The sequence below is a fragment of the Helianthus annuus genome, chromosome 7, assembly GCF_002127325.2.
Source record: "Helianthus annuus cultivar XRQ/B chromosome 7, HanXRQr2.0-SUNRISE, whole genome shotgun sequence".
NCBI classification, from domain to species: domain Eukaryota; kingdom Viridiplantae; phylum Streptophyta; class Magnoliopsida; order Asterales; family Asteraceae; genus Helianthus; species Helianthus annuus.
In genome coordinates, this window is record NC_035439.2 from 142,927,159 (window position 1) to 142,946,782 (window position 19,624).

The following is a 19,624-nucleotide window of genomic DNA, read 5'->3' on the forward strand; positions in this document are numbered from 1 at the left end:
GTTGCATCAAGTTACTACCGCATCAACCGACAACCCTACTGCTCAAGCCTCCAAGTCCTCGAGAAGAAGAAAGAAGAACAAGGGTTGTGCCGCCGCAACCAATGCTGCTCCTCTTCAGTCAGTACCGCCACAACAGCAACAACCACAGCGCACTGCGCCAGTGATCAATGCGCCGCCGGCGAAGCGTGCGTACACCGGCCCCCACCCACTCTGTGCTACATGTTCTTATCATCATCCGGTGGGTGTGGCCTGCCGATTCTGTGCCCACTGCAACGTTTACGGGCATTTCACTGCGAGTTGCCGCTATGGTCCCCGTCAAACGCAAGCTCAAGCCGCTGTCAACCAGGCTCTACTCCCTGCTCCTCAAGCTCCTCAAGCTGCACAGGCCCCGGCAAACAATGTTCGGACCTGCTTCGCATGTGGTGACCCTAACCACTTCGCAAACCGGTGCCCGAACAGGGTGGTGAAACAAGAAGCTCAACAACCCCAGCAACAGCAACAACAGCCTCAACAACAAGCCGCTCACGCCAGAACTTTCAACATCAACGCATGCCAGGCTCAAGCTGATAACAACGTGGTCAATGGTACGTTCCTTGTGAATGGTATATATGCATCATGTTTGTTTGATACTGGAGCCGATAACTGCTTTGTGTCATTTGAATTTGAGAAGCTTCTTAGACGTAAGCGCTCTTATCTTTCGACACCCTTCGAAGTAGAAGTCGCTACCGGAAGAACCATTGCTGTCAATTCTGTGCTCCGTGATTGTACTCTCGAGCTCAACAATCATATATTCCCGATTAATCTCATTCCAATGCAACTCGGAAGTTTCGATGTCATAGTAGGCATGGACTTTCTTCGTGAAAACCATGCTGAAATTGTGTGTGCCGATAAGATGATACGTTTTGTGCTAGCTAGTGGTGATATTCTGTGTGTGTACGGTGAAACTACTGCAAAAGATCTCAAGCTCATGTCCTGTCTCCAAGCTCGCAAATATCTCCGCAAGGAATATCGAGCCTTTTTGGCCAACATTGTTGTAGCAGAGACGGACAAGAAAAAGAAAGTTGAAGTCAAGGATGTTCCTGTTGTCCGAGAATTTCCTCAGGTGTTCCCTGATGATCTTCCTGGATTACCTCCTAGTCGTGATATCGACTTTCGAATCGACCTGATTCCAGGAGCCAACCCAGTAGCCAAAGCTCCGTATCGACTCGCTCCATCTGAGATGCGAGAACTCTCGAACCAACTCCAAGAGTTACTTGAAAAAGGCTTCATTCGCCCGAGCACTTCTCCATGGGGCGCACCAGTCCTTTTCGTCAAAAAGAAGGACGGGTCGTTCCGAATGTGCATCGATTACCGGGAATTGAACAAGCTGACCATCAAGAACCGATACCCCTTACCAAGAATCGATGATCTGTTTGACCAACTACAAGGTGCTCAGTGTTTCTCCAAGATTGATCTACGTTCAGGCTACCATCAGTTGCGGATTCAAGAGGAAGATATACCCAAAACCGCTTTTCGAACCCGATACGGCCATTACGAGTTTGTTGTCATGCCTTTTGGTTTGACCAACGCACCCGCGGTCTTTATGGATCTGATGAATCGCGTGTGTAAACCGTTCTTAGACCGTTTTGTCATTGTATTTATCGACGATGTCCTGATCTATTCCAGATCGAGAGCCGAACATGCGCAGCATTTGCGATTGGTTCTCGAGTTGCTTCAGGGAAACCAACTCTACGCCAAATTCTCCAAGTGTGAGTTCTGGTTGGAGGAAGTTCAATTTCTGGGTCACATTGTGAATAGTCGGGGTATACACGTTGATCCTGCAAAGATTGAGGCAGTCAAGGGATGGGTTACGCCAAAGAATCCGTCAGAAGTTCGCTCTTTTCTCGGATTAGCTGGTTACTATCGGCGATTCATTGAAGGATTCTCAAAGATTGCTGTACCACTTACCTCCCTTACTCATAAAGACAAGCCTTTTGTGTGGGGAACCGCGCAGGAGACTGCTTTCCAAACCCTCAAACACATGCTGTGCCATGCACCAGTTCTTACACTGCCGGACGGAAGCGATGACTTCGTTGTCTATTGTGATGCCTCAAACCTTGGACTTGGCTGTGTTCTCATGCAACGAGACAAGGTTATAGCTTACGCGTCTCGACAGCTCAAAATCCACGAGAAGAACTATACAACCCATGACCTCGAGCTAGGCGCAGTTGTCTTTGCCTTAAAGATTTGGCGACACTACCTGTATGGTACAAGGTGTACGATCTTCACCGATCACAAGAGCCTACAACATATCTTTAACCAGAGAGAACTCAATATGCGTCAACGCCGATGGGTAGAACTTCTCAACGATTACGACTGTGAGATCCGTTATCACCCAGGCAAGGCGAATGTAGTTGCAGACGCCCTCAGCAGAAAGAATTACGTGATAGGTGTTCGAAACATCCAGGCTCAGTATAACCTCGAAGCTCTCATCCGCGAAGCACAACACGCTTGCTTTAACGAGCGTACGTTGAAGAAAGAACGAATCTATCACGATGGAACTCAACTCGTGAGCAAAGCCAACGGGATATTCTATTATCTGGACCGAATCTGGGTTCCGAGGAGGACAGATTTGCGAAAGATCATCATGAACGAAGCCCACAAATCCCGATATTCCATTCATCCCGGTGCGGACAAAATGTACCAGGACCTTCGCTACAAGTACTGGTGGCCTGGGATGAAAAGGGATATTGCTCTATATGTTGGTAGCTGTTTAACTTGTGCAAGAGTCAAGGCTGAACACCAAAGACCTTCAGGCTTACTTGAACAACCGCCGATACCCGTATGGAAGTGGGAAAGCATAGCTATGGATTTCATAACTAAGCTTCCGACCACGCCATCAGGTCACGACAGTATTTGGGTTATAGTCGACCGTCTAACCAAATCAGCCCACTTTTTGCCAATACGAGAAGACTATAAGGTGGCCAAACTAGCCCAAATCTACACCGACGAGATCATTAAGAATCATGGTACGCCTCGAGACATCATTTCGGATCGCGACGCTCGGTTTACATCGAGATTGTGGGAAACTTTTCAAGCAGCTCTTGGTACGACGCTGAATTTGAGTACCGCATTCCACCCGCAAACCGACGGGCAGACGGAAAGAACGATTCGTACTATTGAAGACATGCTCCGTGCGTGTGTTATCGATTTTGGTGGTAGTTGGAGCAAACACCTACCGTTAGTCGAATTTTCGTACAATAATAGCTATCACTCCAGCATCGAAATGGCACCTTTCGAAGCCTTGTATGGTAGGAGATGTCGCTCGCCTATTGTATGGCACGAGGTCGGTCATTCACAATTGACTGGGCCCGAGATTCTGCAAGAAACGACTGACAAGATCCACCAGATAAGGGAAAATTTGGTAAAGGCCCGGGACAGACAAAAGATGTACGCCGATAAACGACGCAGGCCTCGCGAATTTGCAGTTGGCGACTACGTGCTCCTAAAGGTATCACCTTGGAAGGGAGTAGTCCGATTCGGCAAAAGAGGGAAACTTGCGCCTCGATTTGTTGGACCTTTTAAGATTCTGGAAAGGATCGGTAAGGTTGCCTACAAACTCAAATTACCGGAGGAACTCAGCAATGTCCACCCGACTTTCCATATTTCAAACCTTCGAAAATGCGTAGCCGACCACGACGCAATAATACCACTCGACGATCTTCAGGTCAATGAGACGCTACACTTCGTGGAAAAGCCTGTCGAAATCATGGACCGACAGACCAAGCAACTCAGACGCTCTCGCATTCCTATTGTAAAGGTACGATGGGAAGGCAAACGAGGCGCGGAGTTCACTTGGGAACTCGAAAGTGACATGAAGGCCAAGTACCCGCAGTTGTTCAGATAGATCTGAAGCATCAACTTGGTAAAATCACACGGCGATGTACGGTTCTCGGCCTAATTTCGGGACGAAATTCCCTAAAGGAGGGGAGACTGTAACACCCCGTGTTTTCCAAAAGTCAAAGTCAAAGTCAAGTGTTGACTGTTATTGGAATTAAAGATTAATAAAGATTAATTTCATTTTAGTTTCATTTTGATTTTCGTATTATTTGGAATAAGTGTTGTATAATCAAACTAATCGACCGATAATCGAACTGTGAATCAACGATCGACTGTGAATGATAGGAAGTAACAACGCAATAAAGCTAATCAATCAATAACCAAGGTGAATCGAATCAATCATCAAACTCAAGTGTGGATAATTTTTAGTACTTTTTATACGTGTGTGTGTGCCTTATGTGTTACTTGTGCATGTTTACTTTTATGTTAAAGTGTGTGGTGAATCAATCAAATCAATCAAGAATCGAAGGTGAATCAAACTCAATGGAAATCGAACCCGAAATGGTTGTAAGGATGCTTGTATGTTAGATATAGTAGTTAGGACTAAAAGTAATTTGATTAGGAATTCTATCATCCTCAAATCATCGTTCATCGAACTCGAAATATCAGAAATCGTCGCGAAACACTCAAAACTAGGCAAGCCGTTCGAACAGGGCAACCTGATCGAACAGGCTAGCCGATCGAACAGGGCAACCTGATCGAACAGGCTAGCCGATCGAACAGGCTGTTCGATCGAGCAGCTGCTCGATCAGGGATGCTGTTCGATCAGCTGACCCTTTCCTCTTTTGGAAGCCTATAAATAGGGCTGTCTTTGTCAACCTTTCCACTTTTGGAAAAGCTCTGACCGACCAGCCTCTTCTTCTCACTAAATCTCAGATTTCTCTCAAACCGGTAAGTATTTTGCTCTAATCCTTGTACGTTTTTGTTCATTAATCGATTCTCCATCTTTCTATCTTTCAAAATCTGAATTTCATCCATGAAATCACCAAGATCTAGGTGTTCTTGAGTGATGTCATCATGGTGTTCTTGGTGTTCATCAAGAACTTCATGTTCTTGACTTCATTCAACCATGAATAAGCTAGATCTAACCGATTTCCACATAAATAACCTAAAATCTTCCAAAGATCTTAACATTCCACGGTGGAAGAGGATTGGAAGATGGGTTTTCATCTATCTTTCAACTCTTTTACACTCAAAAAGGTGAAAACGGGACTTGAACCGATTTACAAATCAATCTAAACAAACACATGGTTCAAGATTCGGGTTCTACCTAGAGATATACCGATTCCGGGTTAAGCGTTAAACTTGGGTTCCAAACCGTCTCTGACCGAGCTTGGGTGATTCCTGCTCGAGTCAGTAGGCTAAGTGGGGACTTCAGCCTTGTGGTTCAACTCGTAGTCAAAATATCTCTAAAACATCAACAATTAACGGGAATAACCAAGTGTTAAGTGATAGGTTAACCAAATCGAGAAGCTGGCCGAACGGCTAGGCTGTTCGATCGAACAGCCCAACCGAACGACTATGCCAGCCGATCGGCTAGGCTAACCGATCGACTAGCACTTAGACCCACCAACTCACAAAGTGTAGTATTGACGAGGTACTGTTCGATCGACTACGTCACTCGATTGTAATCATTACTGCTCGGATCATGAAATACTATACTTCAAAACACTTAGACTTTTCGAAACATTGGGATGTCACCCGATCGAGCATGCCAGCCGATCGAGTGACATATTTGAAAGCAATGCAATGCTAACCGATCGGTTGGGCTAACCGATCGAACAGCTGTTCGATCGGCCAACCTGAAAGGTAGCACAAACCATCATACACAAACACATCCTTCACATCAAAGGAAGAAACAATCCACTTGAAGGAACCAGCCGATCGAGCCAGCCGGCCGATCGAATGGATGTTCGAACGGACTTTCAAACCAATCGAACAGCCCACTCGATCGAACTGCTGTCCGATCGAATGGCCTACTCGATCCAAGTACATTGTTTACTTTTCCGCGTTACTCATCGTTGTGTTATCGAACTATTCAGGCTAAACTATTCTCAGTGCTCCCTTCAATCCACAACCAACCACTGTGAGTATACTCGACCCCTTTTTGCTTTCAGCACTTTTGGGTGTTACATACGTTCTCTATCAAATTCACAAACAACTCAAGCTATTTGAACGCTAACCTACTTGCATGTATTACTTGTCTAAATGATTGCTGTTTATTATGTTTACACGTGGAGTGCTATCTACCTGCTTTAGCAACGTAGTACTATAGTTTGGACTCAGCACCCGTTCACACGGGGGTTGCTAAGGACAATTTCTTGCATGGATTACGGTGGTAATCATGTATTGCGAACTGTCTCGGACAGTCAACCCGAAGTCGTTGGTATCGATGGTCCCATGTTGATAATTTACATGCATCGTTTGCCCTTGTGTACGTGCTTGGTTATGCGTAAACTATTCGAACTCTATATGCTATATCAAACTTGTGTACTCACCTTTACATTATATGTATTGACTTTTATTTTAACGTATGTGACAGGTGTTTAAGCTACTAGCGTGCTAGGGAAGCGAGGCAATAATAAGCTTCTAAGAGCCTGTGACCTTAGGACAGTGTCCACGTACCTGTTCCAGGGCCATAATTATCTGTAGATCTTGTACTGGCACCTGTAGTCAGTAAGATCTATAGTTAGCCGTCTAGAAGTCTTAAGACAATATTTACTTTCAGTCTGTAATAATTAAGAATTTGAGTTGTCGGAACAGTTCCCATATTGTTTAGTTGATTTCTATGATAACTTGTTATTATTTGGGACACGGTATGGGACGTGTTATATAACTGAATTGTATGATAGTTGTTGTGGAAACTTCTGAACAATCTGTTTCGCTCAGTGCCGCGCCCCGATGATTCCGCCATCGGTTGGGGTGTGACAGTATAGTAGGGTAATATCTTGGTTGGAAAATGAGGGCTTATATAAAGTTTCCGTATTCAAAACAATCATGGATTTTATTGCTTATTTTTCATGCATAGAGTTCTAAACTAATGATAACACATGCATAATGCATTTCAATTTTCAACACTAAAACCAACATGACATAAAACCAAAATGACGAAGAAGATCTAAAAGAATACGGCTAGAGATGTCTAGCTATACCTTAGAAAATTAATAAAAAAAGTTTTAGCAAGACTTGACATGATTTCGTGTTTGTTCGATAAAACATGAAGAACAAAAAACTAAGTCGTCATATTTTTTCACTGGCAAAGAAATTCAACATCAATATATTTTGTACATTGACGTTGTAATGAATTGTTTGAAAGGTGCAATGAAATTGTCACGTTAGACAATAACTAACAAACTTACCAGGTAAAATCAAACTCGTATGAAAACTATGATGGGTAGGGTCTATGGTTTCACATTTGACAACGAAAGTGTGAATTAACGTCAGTGAAACTGTAGAAAAACAGTCTTAAGCCAACATCTCTACAAATGACTAAAATGAAAAAAAAAAGCTAAGGGGCTGTTTGTCAAATTCTGAATGGCTAAGTGCTAAACCAGGAAGAAGTCTAAACCATTAAGTATTAAACAGTAAGATGTCTGAACTATTAAGAGCTAGTATAATGTTTAATCGTTCAGAGGCAAATGTCTGACCAATTCAGATTAGAGGTCTTAACCATTCAGACTCAGTATATTGTTTAACCATTCAGAGGCAAATGTATGAACCATTCAGACATCTGCTCGCGAAACAAACAGTCTGAACTAGTAAGTGTTGAACCAGTAACAGGTCTGAACCATTAAAAGCTAAACAAACAACCCCTAAGTCATTCATGGGTTACTGAAACTGATTAATTAAAAGTTCAAATCAAGTCTAAATAAGAGTTTTTTAAGCGAAATTAGAGTTTCGATATGCTCATGAGTCTAAATAAGCCTATGATTCATGTAATTATAATAGTTTTCTTAAAAATATTGTATAATAAATATGATTATATATTTTTTTAGGATTAAAAACCTAAATATTATATTCATATAAGTATATATAAATATGATAAAATAACTATATATAAATATAATTACATGATTGTAAATATTAAATGAGTGAAGGCTCAGCTAATAAAATTAATAATTCAAGCATGGGTTGGATAAGCAATCACATTAGCTACTTTATTATAAAAATAGTAAATTTTAAAAGTTTCTTAAGCTATAGTTTAACCTATGAATTAATATAAAGATATATGCATTACGAACCGCGAAAGTTACATAATTTTTACTTCTACTCCTAAACTACAGCCTTTATCACATAACCAAAGCTGCAAAGTCGAAAACTATTTATACATTATTATTTAAAAAAGTGAAGAAAAAATCACAAATGATTCACAAAAGTGTATCCTTATTGATTTCAACTTCTTAAATCATGTGTTTATTTTTTCTAAAATTTCAGGGATCAAACGTTGTATACTTGTATGCTAAATAAATAATAAGTAGATTGAGTAGATTAGTAGACAATATAAATTACTTCGTCACTTTTGTAGTGTCACACACCACATTACAAATAAATAAATGCATAAAAATGAGTAGTTTACTACAAGCGCATTATTGTGTTTATTTAAACAGGATTAATCCACATAAAATAAATTATCACAACAAAACATATTAGTGGTAAAAACATAACATCATTTTTTTTATTAACAGTCATATTAATGGGAATTTAATATTTAAAAACGACACCTCGATACATCGTATTACATATAAACTTGTGTCTTTCATGACGTATACAATTGATCGGTGCAAAGTATTTTTTGAAGTCTCTTTCGTTCTTTGTATTGTGTAAGTCGTCTATTATTATATTATACAAATATAGTCAACATCAAACCAACGTATGTCCCACCTACAAGACCATATAATTAAACAAACACAAGGAAGACCTGTGATTATCAACTTGATTATAGCTTATAACAGTATAACTAGTGTTAGATATTTTTAGAATTATTCTCAAGTCATGTGTAGTGGTAACCCTCATAACCGCAACATAACCCTCATAACATTTGGGTGTAGTGGTTAACACCACATAACCCCACAAAACACATTCCCCAACTCACCTTCACCCACAAAAAAAAAACCATTTTACGTTTTCACCATTGAAGGGAAGAATTTTCACACGCCATAACTCAACATTGCAGGGATGAATTTTCACACGCCATAACGTCGAGGGGGGGGGGGGGTTGTTCCCGGCGCTATGGAGCGCCATCACCCCCATAACGGCTCCACCACGCATGGACTTATTCCTTAGGTCAAATAGCTCTGAAAGAACATATTCAAGTAGTAGAATAGCAGGAATTTGGTCGGTAATGGTTTGGTTCGTTACAATATCTATACGACACGGATACTTGGAAGTTGGAATAGAAACGAAAGAAAACCCAAAATGCTTAAAAATGTATATCTATACTAGTTTCAATAACATCAGTACATACCGACACTTGTTATAGTTGAGATTACAAAAAAAAAAACACTCTGTTTTGATTACCACTCCATTTTGAACGGAATTTATGCCTGAACATCAAGAAAAAAAAATTAAACACAACAACGTATTAAGTTTTTTTTTTTTTTTAATTAATGAACGAAAGATATTGGAGTAGTGGAAAATTAATTGAGTTAAATGCATATCTTATATATGGTATAAGAGTTTGAGAGATAAAAAAAGAGTAAATTGTCAAAATCGTCCCTGAGATTTGGACATGTTTGCCATTTTTATTCAAAACAATTTTTTTGTACCATATAGTCCTTTACTTTTGGAATTTTTTGCCATTTTCATCCAAACGTCTATTTTGCTTTATTTTTTCTATCAAACATTTGGATGAAAATGGCAAAAAATCCGAAATCTCAGGGACGATTTTGGCAAAAAAAAATCAGTCATTTGGATGAAAATGACAAAAAAATCCCAAAAGTGAAGGATTATATGATACAAAAAAATTGTTTTGGATGAAAATAACAAATATGACCAAACTCTGTGACGATTTTGGCAATTTACAAAAAAAAAACATATAAATGATGATGGTACAATGTATAGTAATTTGTCGTACTAGACCACACCAATTACTGTTGAGTATGAAGCCACTTGATCAAGTGCACATCAGAAAAGCTTTTCTGATCAGAGGATAAGAGGATAAGAAGATAGGGTTATCCAATCTTCTCTGTTCCCTATTATTCCCGGATCATATTTTGTGACTTTCTTTCTCTTTCTTCAATCTCTATATAAGAGATTCATTTGTATTGTAAACTTTGTACCTCACCCAGACTTAATATAAACTCCTAGTTACCCGTGGACGTATGTCAGTTTAGACCGAACCATGTAAATCCTTGTGTTCTCGATTGTGGTGTGAGAGCAGAGAGTGTGTGGTTCGAGTTTGTGTGTGTGAGTATTCGATCCTAATAACCAATTACTAGTAATATATTGTTTGAGGCATGGAAGTGTAAAATTTAACGTATTTATACCCACAAAAAGGTCTTAACGGGTGAAAATACGTCGCATGGCACTTCTAATGCATAGTTTCTCAACTATTTCCGTCTTTTATTTTAATTTTAAGTAAGAAATCGTGTTACATATGTTGTGAAGCGACTTTCAATTATCTTTACTTGTAAAAAAATGTGATTTTTATTTATTTATTTTTTTTGTTAAGGTGAATGACACAATGTAAATAGGTTAGATTCATTGACAAAGAGTGGATGTCATCATGTATTTGGATCACTTTTATAGTGTCGAACATCCCACTACAAAGGCACCAAAAAAATATGTTTATTTTAACAAAAGAAAGCCGTCGTTAAACACTTGACTAAACATGAATCATTATACATGACAAAAGGTTAAGACAGAAAACGACGTCGTTCGAGTAGAGATTGATGTAAAGAAGATACATTCCCTTGTAAATAAACTTATTATATATCTTATATAATCGTTTTTGACACATGCAGTTGAATAGGTTCAAAGTATTTAGCAAGTCTTTTTCCTCATTGTCACGGTTAAACTTATTTTTTTAATATATAAATTATTAAAATATATATTTAATTTTAATTAGTACTTTTTAGATAGATATCCAACCAACATAGCAACTTTCTTAAACCCCCACACGTGTGAAGTCGAATGTTTAAGATTTTCATGGAATAGAACATAGCACTGTATAATATATACTATCATATACACCCGTGTATCACACGGATTAAATATAAAAAAACTTAGATTGAATAATATTTTAATTTATAAGTGTTACAAACCTGTATATTACACACGTAAAATATCAAAAAAAAAAAATGTAAATCATACTTCTATATAATCAAGATCACATAATTCTTATATTTTTATCTCTATATCATGTATTATAATTTATTAACCCAAGGATCATGGTATATCAATTTCTTTTGAGGGAGAGGATGTTTATTAAGAATTATTTATTAAAGTGGATAATGGTTCTTATTTTAATTTATTTATTATTGTTATTTATTATGGTTAAGGTAAATATAAAAAAAACTTAGATTGAATAATATTTTATTGTATATCTGTTACAAACTCATATATTACACACATAAAATATCAAAAAAAAAATGTAAATCATACTTCTATATAATCCAGATCACATAATTCTTATATTTTTATCTCTATATCATGTAGTATAATTTATTAACCCAAGGATCATGGTATATCAATTTCTTTTGAGGGGGAGGATGTTTATTTAGAATTATTTATTAAAGTGGATAATGGATCTTGTATTTATTTATTTATTTATTATTATTATTATTATTATTATTATTATTATTATTATTATTTATTATGGTTAAGGTAGGATGAGAAATTGTCACATGGCATTTTAGTGACAATATTGATGGAGAGAATACCATGTGGCATTAAATGAATTCTTTTATTAGTATTAGATTAGATTAGATGTACATAGAGGTGTATGTACAAATAAATAGTTTTGTGTGTTGACGTTGTTTTAGTTTGTTTTGAACAAAGTATGAGTGTTTATAGAATTTGTTTATGTTATACGAGTCGGGTCGTTTGAATTTTGATTTTTTTAAGTGATTAACTAAATTAGATGTTGAAAAATCTTTTTGAACTCAAAACTTCGAATTCGAGCTGTTTCTGAGGAAAGTTAAAGAGACATAGTCATATTTTGAGGTGTAAAAAAAAAAAAAAAAAAAAAAACAGTTTTAGAATCGAAACCAAAAAAAAAAAAACGAAACTGATTTTTTAACTAGTTTTTTAAAAAATCAATTTCAACCAGAACCGAACCAGCGACTAGTTAGCGTTCTTGATGTTTGAAACCGGTTTTAAAAAACCGGTTTAAAAAAAACCGGTTTAAACTGGTTAAAAACCGCTTTTTTCCCAAACCAGCTTCAAACCGAACGGACCGGTTTATACCAGTTCAGGTTCCCATCGTATAAAACCGGTTAAAAAACCAAACCGGTATTAAAAAACCGGTTTTCCCCTAAAAATACCGGTTCAGTTAAAAACCATGCTGATTTCAAAAAAAAAAAAAACGATTTGTACACCTCTAGTCACATTCAAGTATACCTTAACATAACCCATCGTTTTCCTCCCTTAAAAATTGGTTTCAACACTAACCAGTTTTGACCAAGGTTGACCTAAACCAGAATCGATTCTAACCCGAACCAGTTTGGAAAAAAAAAAAAAAAAAAAAAAAAAAAAAACTGTTTGTTTACATGAATGGAACGGATTTTAATTCATACAATCGTTTTTTGCGCTAATGCACAATGGGTTTAACTTTAAACCTTGAGCCTGGCTACTACCCAAGTGAACCTTCATGGGCTGTGATTAGCTGATTGCTAGACATGTCCAGCTTTTTTTGGCCCAAAAATCCCAACAAGTTGTCTATACTCTATAGTCTAAATGGAACCGGGTTAGAGGCCTGAACCGATACCGGAAAGAAAGAACTGGTTGGATAAAACCGTTTGGATCGAGACCGGTTTGGGATCGGGTTTACAAGAACCAATTTTGAGGAACCGGTTAAAAGTTTGATTGGGATGGTTTTTTTTTTTTTTTTAAACCGTTTTGAGGAACTGGTTGGATAAAACCGTTTCTCTCTCTCTTTTTAAACTATTTACCTTTAGTTAAAATCAACTAAACATTTTTTTTGATAGTTTTTAAAACGTTTTTCTCCTTTAACAATCTAACGAAAATCAAATAAACACCGCACACCAAAAACGATCGAGTTCACACCCGCCGCAACGTGCAGGTCACACCCTCAAACTTTTGACATGAAACACTATTAACCCTCATCTTTAATAAGGTACACATTCTACTTAATAACTTGACACTTAATTTTATTTAAATTACTTTTACTACTTTACATTGCTGTCTAATGACGTTAATGACATGAACGTAACGTATGTAACACAGTCCAAATCGTCACGCCATGTGTGGACACCATACGTTAATGTCATCATCATTACGCGTGCTACCAAGTCACAAACGCGATTTTATCGCCGCAACGTGTGGCATGGTCAAAATTCTGGTAAATAATTAAAGAACCTTATTTTGTTTATTATATATATTTAATATTTAAAAATCTTCTTTATTGCACGAGTTAAATAAATATAAATTTATATATTAAATAATAAAAAGTTATATCTATAAATCTTTAAAACCACGTGTATTACACGAGTTAAATAAATGTAATATTCTTTACCAAATAATAAAATAATACATCTTTAAAAAACTCCATTTATTACACGGGTTGAATAAATGTAATTTTATAAACCAAATGATAAAAAAAATACATCTTTAAAAATATGCGTATTACACGGTTTGAATAAATGTAATTTTCTGTACTAAATAATAAAAAAAATATATATATCCTTAAAAAAACCTCGTGTATTGTACGAATTGAATAAATCTAATTTTATAAATCAAATAATAAAATTACGATTTTGGCCCCCGTGGTTATATCACTTTTACCCTTTTAGCCTAAATTTTTTTAACATCTAAGCCCCAACGTCTTTTTTAACCTTTTTGGCCCCTAACGCATAGCATATACCAACAATAATTGTGAAATATGTAGGTGAAACACTCAACTTAAGGCAATCAAAGTTAATATGAAATAATATGCTTGAATAAGTTGTATAAAAAGCTTTGGTAATGGTTGTATGAAAAGCTTTGGTAATGGTATAAAGTTGAATAGTGAAAAGCACACACAAAGAAATATTACAAATTAATATAGGGGAAATTTGTCTTTGTTTGTTAAAAATGGTGCTTTTGTTATAATGTTCTTTAGACTTGGGTTCACTTAATGTGGGTGTTCGGGATTGTTTATTTTCAGCTGCTTTTAAGTTTTTGACTTCTTAAAAGTTGTAGTGTTTGGATAATGTGTTTTGAGAATGCATTTCACTGATTTGAAAAGAAGAAAAAGAAAAGTTCGATGGTTGTAGTACTTTCAAATAGTAGATGGAAAAGAGGAAAAGGAGAAGCAAACCGAAACACCATGAATATACATTGTCTTTATTTGTTACCTTAGCGTAACCCGTCCAACGGACGGGTATTAAACTAGTTGTCATTGGGTTCCTCTGACGTCAAGTTAAATGTATGAATCAGCTATAATAATTGACAAAGACAAGACAAGATAAGAAACAAAAACACTTAAAAAGAGGCCAAATTATTAAAAAAAAAAAAAAAAAAATCATTTGAGCTTGAGTTATTAGTTGGTTGAATTTTACCAAGTCACCAGGCATTATTCATATTCGCATAAAAACATTAAATGGGCAAACATATAAACGACACGATTTTAAGCGTTTGTAGGTTAAAGTTGAACAAATATATGAGTCGTGCTTGTGTTCCACTTGTATGCCGCAAACCAAAAATCCGTCAACTAGTCACGATTGACTAATGACATCTATCAATGATGTTAGTAGTAATATTTTAATTCTCTGTTTACACACACACACACACTACTCAAACCACTTGACCCGTTAGGCTCTTCAACTCATTTGACCCGTCTAGATATTTAAATCAAGAGAAAAATGCCCGGATAGTCCCTGTGGTTTCGCCTTTTTTCACCTATAGTCCCCAACTTTCTAAAACTACCTGAATAGTCCCCAAGTTTTCATTTTTTGTTCCCGGATAGTCCCTGGGTCTAACTTCTGTTTGTTTTCTCTGTTAAGAGGGTGTGAAATGACAAAAATACCATTTCCCTCCCCTTTCTCTCTATCCCTTATCTGCACACCTTCACACCTCCACACCTCACACCACTGTAACACCTACACCATCCCCAAATCCAAACCACCACAACCAATCCTGCCGTCGTCAGAAAACGAACCACCGCCACTTCGTCACCCCTACCCACCCCACCCACCTGTCGTCGGAAAACGAACTACAGCCACTTCGTCACCCCTACCCACCCTACCCACCCACCCACCCTCACTGGAAAAGTAAATAAAATGATGGATTAATATGCTTCTGCAAATGGCAAATAGTAAATCAAATGTCTAGATCAAGTATTTTCTAAATTTTAACTTATACCAACAGATCTACATATAGTTTCACAAAAAGTTAAAGCAACTGCTGCTTCTGTATTCCCTAAATTCACAACTCAGTCTAGCCTAATTTAAGTTACAACACCCAAATCACACCACGATTACTAACATTTCAACTAAAATAACCTTTTCGATGTGTAAATTGAACGAAAGACCAAACCTCCGGTTTCTTTCACATCACCACCGGTTTTAAACTCTGCGAGGTACCGGCTATAATCTCCCTTCATCTTCAAATAAAACACCTTCAAATCAACATAACTTGCAGATGAGACATGTTTCGAATCATAGCTTCAAAATCCCGTCGCAAATGTCAGAAAGCTCTTTATCGATCTTCGATTTGTAATCCTTGATGACAGGCATATAGTCCTGCCAACACATTTCTGGTATGGGTGGGTGGGTGGGTAGGGGTGATGAAATGTCGGTGGTTTGGTGGTTCGTTTCCGGCGATGGCAGGATTTGGTTGTGGAGGTTTAGATTTGGGGGTGGTGTTATCGTGGTGTGAGGTGTGGAGATGTGCAGACAATTAGATGAGGAGAAAAGGGTGGAGGAAGGTGATGGTGGGTGGAGGTTGAAGATGAGGTGTGGTGGTGAGGTTTTATAAATAAAAATGAAGAAGATGCCCGGATAGTCCCTATGGTTTGGCCTTTTAAGGAAAGGGTATTTTTGTCATTTCACATCATTTTAACAGAGAAAAGTAACTGAAGTTAGACCCAGGGACTATCCGGGAACAAAAAATGAAAACTTGGGGACTATTCAGGTAGTTTTAGAAAGTTAGGGACTATAGGTGAAAAAAGACGAAACCACAGGGACTATCCGGGCATTTTTCTCTTAAATCAATGTTTTAAAATCCGGTTTTTATACCGTACCGGATTTGGCTCAAAAACGGTTTAACCGGGTGTATCGGGTGGTTCAACCGGGTGGACGGTTTAAGTGGTTTTACCGAATGGTTCAACCGGTACAACCGGCCGGTTTGAACGGGTTTTTAAAACATTGATTTAAATCATGTTTGTGCTAGCCCCATAATCTTCGGATACAACATCTTGGCCCATTAAGTTCGTTAACCATGACTAAAGGTGACCCAAAAAAAAAAAAAACAGTTTTAATAACCGTAAACTAAACACCCACATAAGAAAACCTATTATCAGACATTTAAACCTATGTCGTAAACTAAACACGGCCTATGTCGTTAACCCACCTATTTGAATTGACCAGATATGAAGCAAATTAGGTTGAAACCTATAAACCGAACGAATTCTTATTTGGTTTGAAACTTCCTAAATTCGGCTTGATTCGGTTTTCGGTTCCATTCAAACAAATATTTACAAATGTACATACTTTGACAGAAACAAAGTGAATTTATAAACCACAAATCATGTTCAACAAATTCTTATAGCTTCAAATACTTCATATACATCATATACACATACACATACACATACACCAACATAATCATAACTTAAAACTTACCTCAAACCATTAACCAAGCGTGCTCGCGAACCACAACTCCGGTTAGTTAGCTAGTAAATCAATAATCAACACGTCGATAACCGCTGTAATCATCAAGCTCCCTCGCATTCACATCACTCTCAACTCTCTCCCCAGTCTTCTCATCTTCATACCTCAATCCTTCATCAACTGCACCAGAAGACGCTACGTTCCGCTTCTCCTCATACTGCGCATAATCAACCGGAGCACTCGGTCTACCGACACCATCACCATTGGCGTAACCAGACTGTCTCACCGGAGTCGGTTGTGGAGTCACACCTACTTCCATCCCTAATCCTAAACCGGACGCTACGTTTCCTATTTTCTGCTTATGATCATATTGCACGTAATCAACCGGCGCGCTCGGTCCACCAACACCACCTCCATCGCCATCGCTAGACTGTCTCACGGGCCGTGGCTGCTTCTGCTCGTAATCAACCGAAACACTCGGTCCACCAACACCACCGCCTTCATAGCCGGACGGTCTTTCGGTATAACCCCGCGTATTCGACTGCGTAATCGGGTAATATCCACCCTGGTAATAACCGAAATACGGATCCGAATTCGACCCGTAAAGGTACGGCCGTGGTGGATGCGGTGCGGTGGTATACGGGGATGGAGACGGTGGATATCTACCGTACGGCGGAACAGGGGAAGGGGCAGGGGCAGTGTTGTAATAATAAGCAGGTGGAGGGGTAATTTGGTAATCTTGTACCGGACGATCACGAACAGCTAATTTTAACCGGATCTTACCGTGAACACGGCCAGATGGACGGCGGAGATCGTAGGTTCTAACAAGATTAAAATCTTGGGGGTTAGGTAAGTCGTTGATGGGGATACCTAGGGTTCCGACTAAGGGTTTGGGGGTGTCTGAGGGTTTAGAGTGGAAGATTTCGAGGGTTAGTATGGTGGTGGGGGTGGGGGGTGGTGGGAGTGGGATGAGGAAGCGTTCGTTCCAGACGGGTTTGGTGGAGTTGGAGTCGTCGGATTTGGTGGCGAGACGGTGGTTGGGGTCGAGCCAGAAGATGGTGTATGGGGTTAGGTCGCCGTTTCTCCAGTTGACGTTTTTGAGGTGTTTGGCGGAGATGATTGTGAGCTCGAGATCGAGGGGTTTGTGGGGGTGGTGGGTGGTTGTGGTGGTTGCCATGGTGGTGGTGCTGGTGCTAGTGGTGGTGGTGCTGGTGATGATGAATAAAATTGGATAAGTTTATGAGGAGTGATACATTAGATTAGATAAAGTTTTAACAATAGTAAGGAGGTGTTTGGGGTTGAGTTTTGAAAATAGATTATGCGTTTTAAATAATCAGAATCAGATAATTAGCTGTAACAAAACGTGTTGCAGAAACATAGTGTTTGGATTTGATTATGTTGTTTGATATCACAATAATCAGATAATCAACATTGTTTGGAATTGATTATGTTATTTGATATCACAATAATCAGATAACCAACTATTTGAGTGTTTGGCAAGTATATATATTTTAAAAAAATAAATAAGTGAAAACGTAAAAAAACAGTTTTTGGATTATCACGTTTTCTTGCAGCAAGGGGTGACCTACTTATGGATTATCACGTTTTGAACTCTACAAAACGTAAAAAATCACTTTTTATTAATTTTTTTTACCAAACACTCAAAATAGATTTTTTGCGATTTCAAAACACAATAATCAAATAATCAGGTTGAAACGCAATCCCAAACACCCCCTAAATGGGGAAAACTGGATAAGTTTATGAATGTAACATATCGGTACCGGGTACCTGTATCGAAAAGCGAAGAAAATTGGTATTGGTACTAAATATACATAGTACCAAATGTTTATCTCTATTCAAACTGGTAGTTTTCTTGTTGATCTCGATGACTTTCTTTATAGCATGTTGTCACTTTGAGTTTAGTTTGTACTTTGTGATAAAATGTTACGTGTGAAATTAAGTGGCAGACCTAAGAAATATTTCCAAGTGGTACGAATGAGGCGTTTAATCAGATTTTCAAGAGGTGTGATCAGGATTTTGACCTGTAAAATACACTAATTTTTTTCAAGGGATGCGCCCTCCCACCCAGACATCTACCTAGGTCTGCCCCCAGCCCCCGATATGAATTAGGGGTTATCAGAGTTGGTCTTTAGACAAGGAAAGTTTTTTGAAATTGACGATGGATTAATTCAAAGACATTGTCTATGATCATAGATGTGCCCCTAGATAATCGAACTTTGTTAGACGACGTTAAAAAATATAGTTAATTACACAAATGGGTCCTGTGGTTTATACATAATTTCGCCTTTGGGTACTAACTTATTTTTTTAACAGGTTTAGGTTCTATGGTTTCAATTTTGTAACACCTTTAGGTACTAACACCAAAATTAGTTAATTAATGACTAAAATACCCTTGCATTTTTTTTAAGTTTATCAATGTAACACATTTGGGTACTAACACCTAACTTTATTTAAGTTTAAATCAATTTTACAAAATCTATTTATTTTTTTATTTTCATTATTTTATTATATCTCTTAATTAACATAAACTCTATTTATTTTTTTTTATTTTCATATTTTTATTTAATTTCTTATTTAACATAAAATCTACTTCTTACACCAGTATTTTTTTTAAATAGATTTTTTAAATAAAATCTACTAGCTATATAGTTTTATGTAAATTAAAATTTAATTTTCAGTTTTGGATTGAAATGATTGATAATAATAAATATCTTTCATGTAAAAAAAATTAAGTC

The 19,624-nt window shown here is 37.7% G+C and overlaps 1 protein-coding gene across 1 annotated transcript; it reads right to left on the reverse strand.

Moving 5' to 3' along the window:
- Positions 1-16,748: 16,748 nt before the first annotated feature.
- On the reverse strand, positions 16,749-18,147 carry LOC110868790 (extensin-2). The gene has a single exon (XM_022118046.2). It carries the CDS (start codon positions 18,043-18,045, stop codon positions 16,939-16,941), a length of 1,107 nt encoding a protein of 368 aa, XP_021973738.1. The 5' UTR covers positions 18,046-18,147; the 3' UTR covers positions 16,749-16,938.
- Positions 18,148-19,624: the final 1,477 nt, after the last annotated feature.

Bases quoted from the DNA above. Each gene is read 5' to 3' on its own strand.
- LOC110868790 (XM_022118046.2), bottom strand. From the start codon at position 18,045: ATGGCAACCACCACAACCACCCACCACCCCCACAAACCCCTCGATCTC.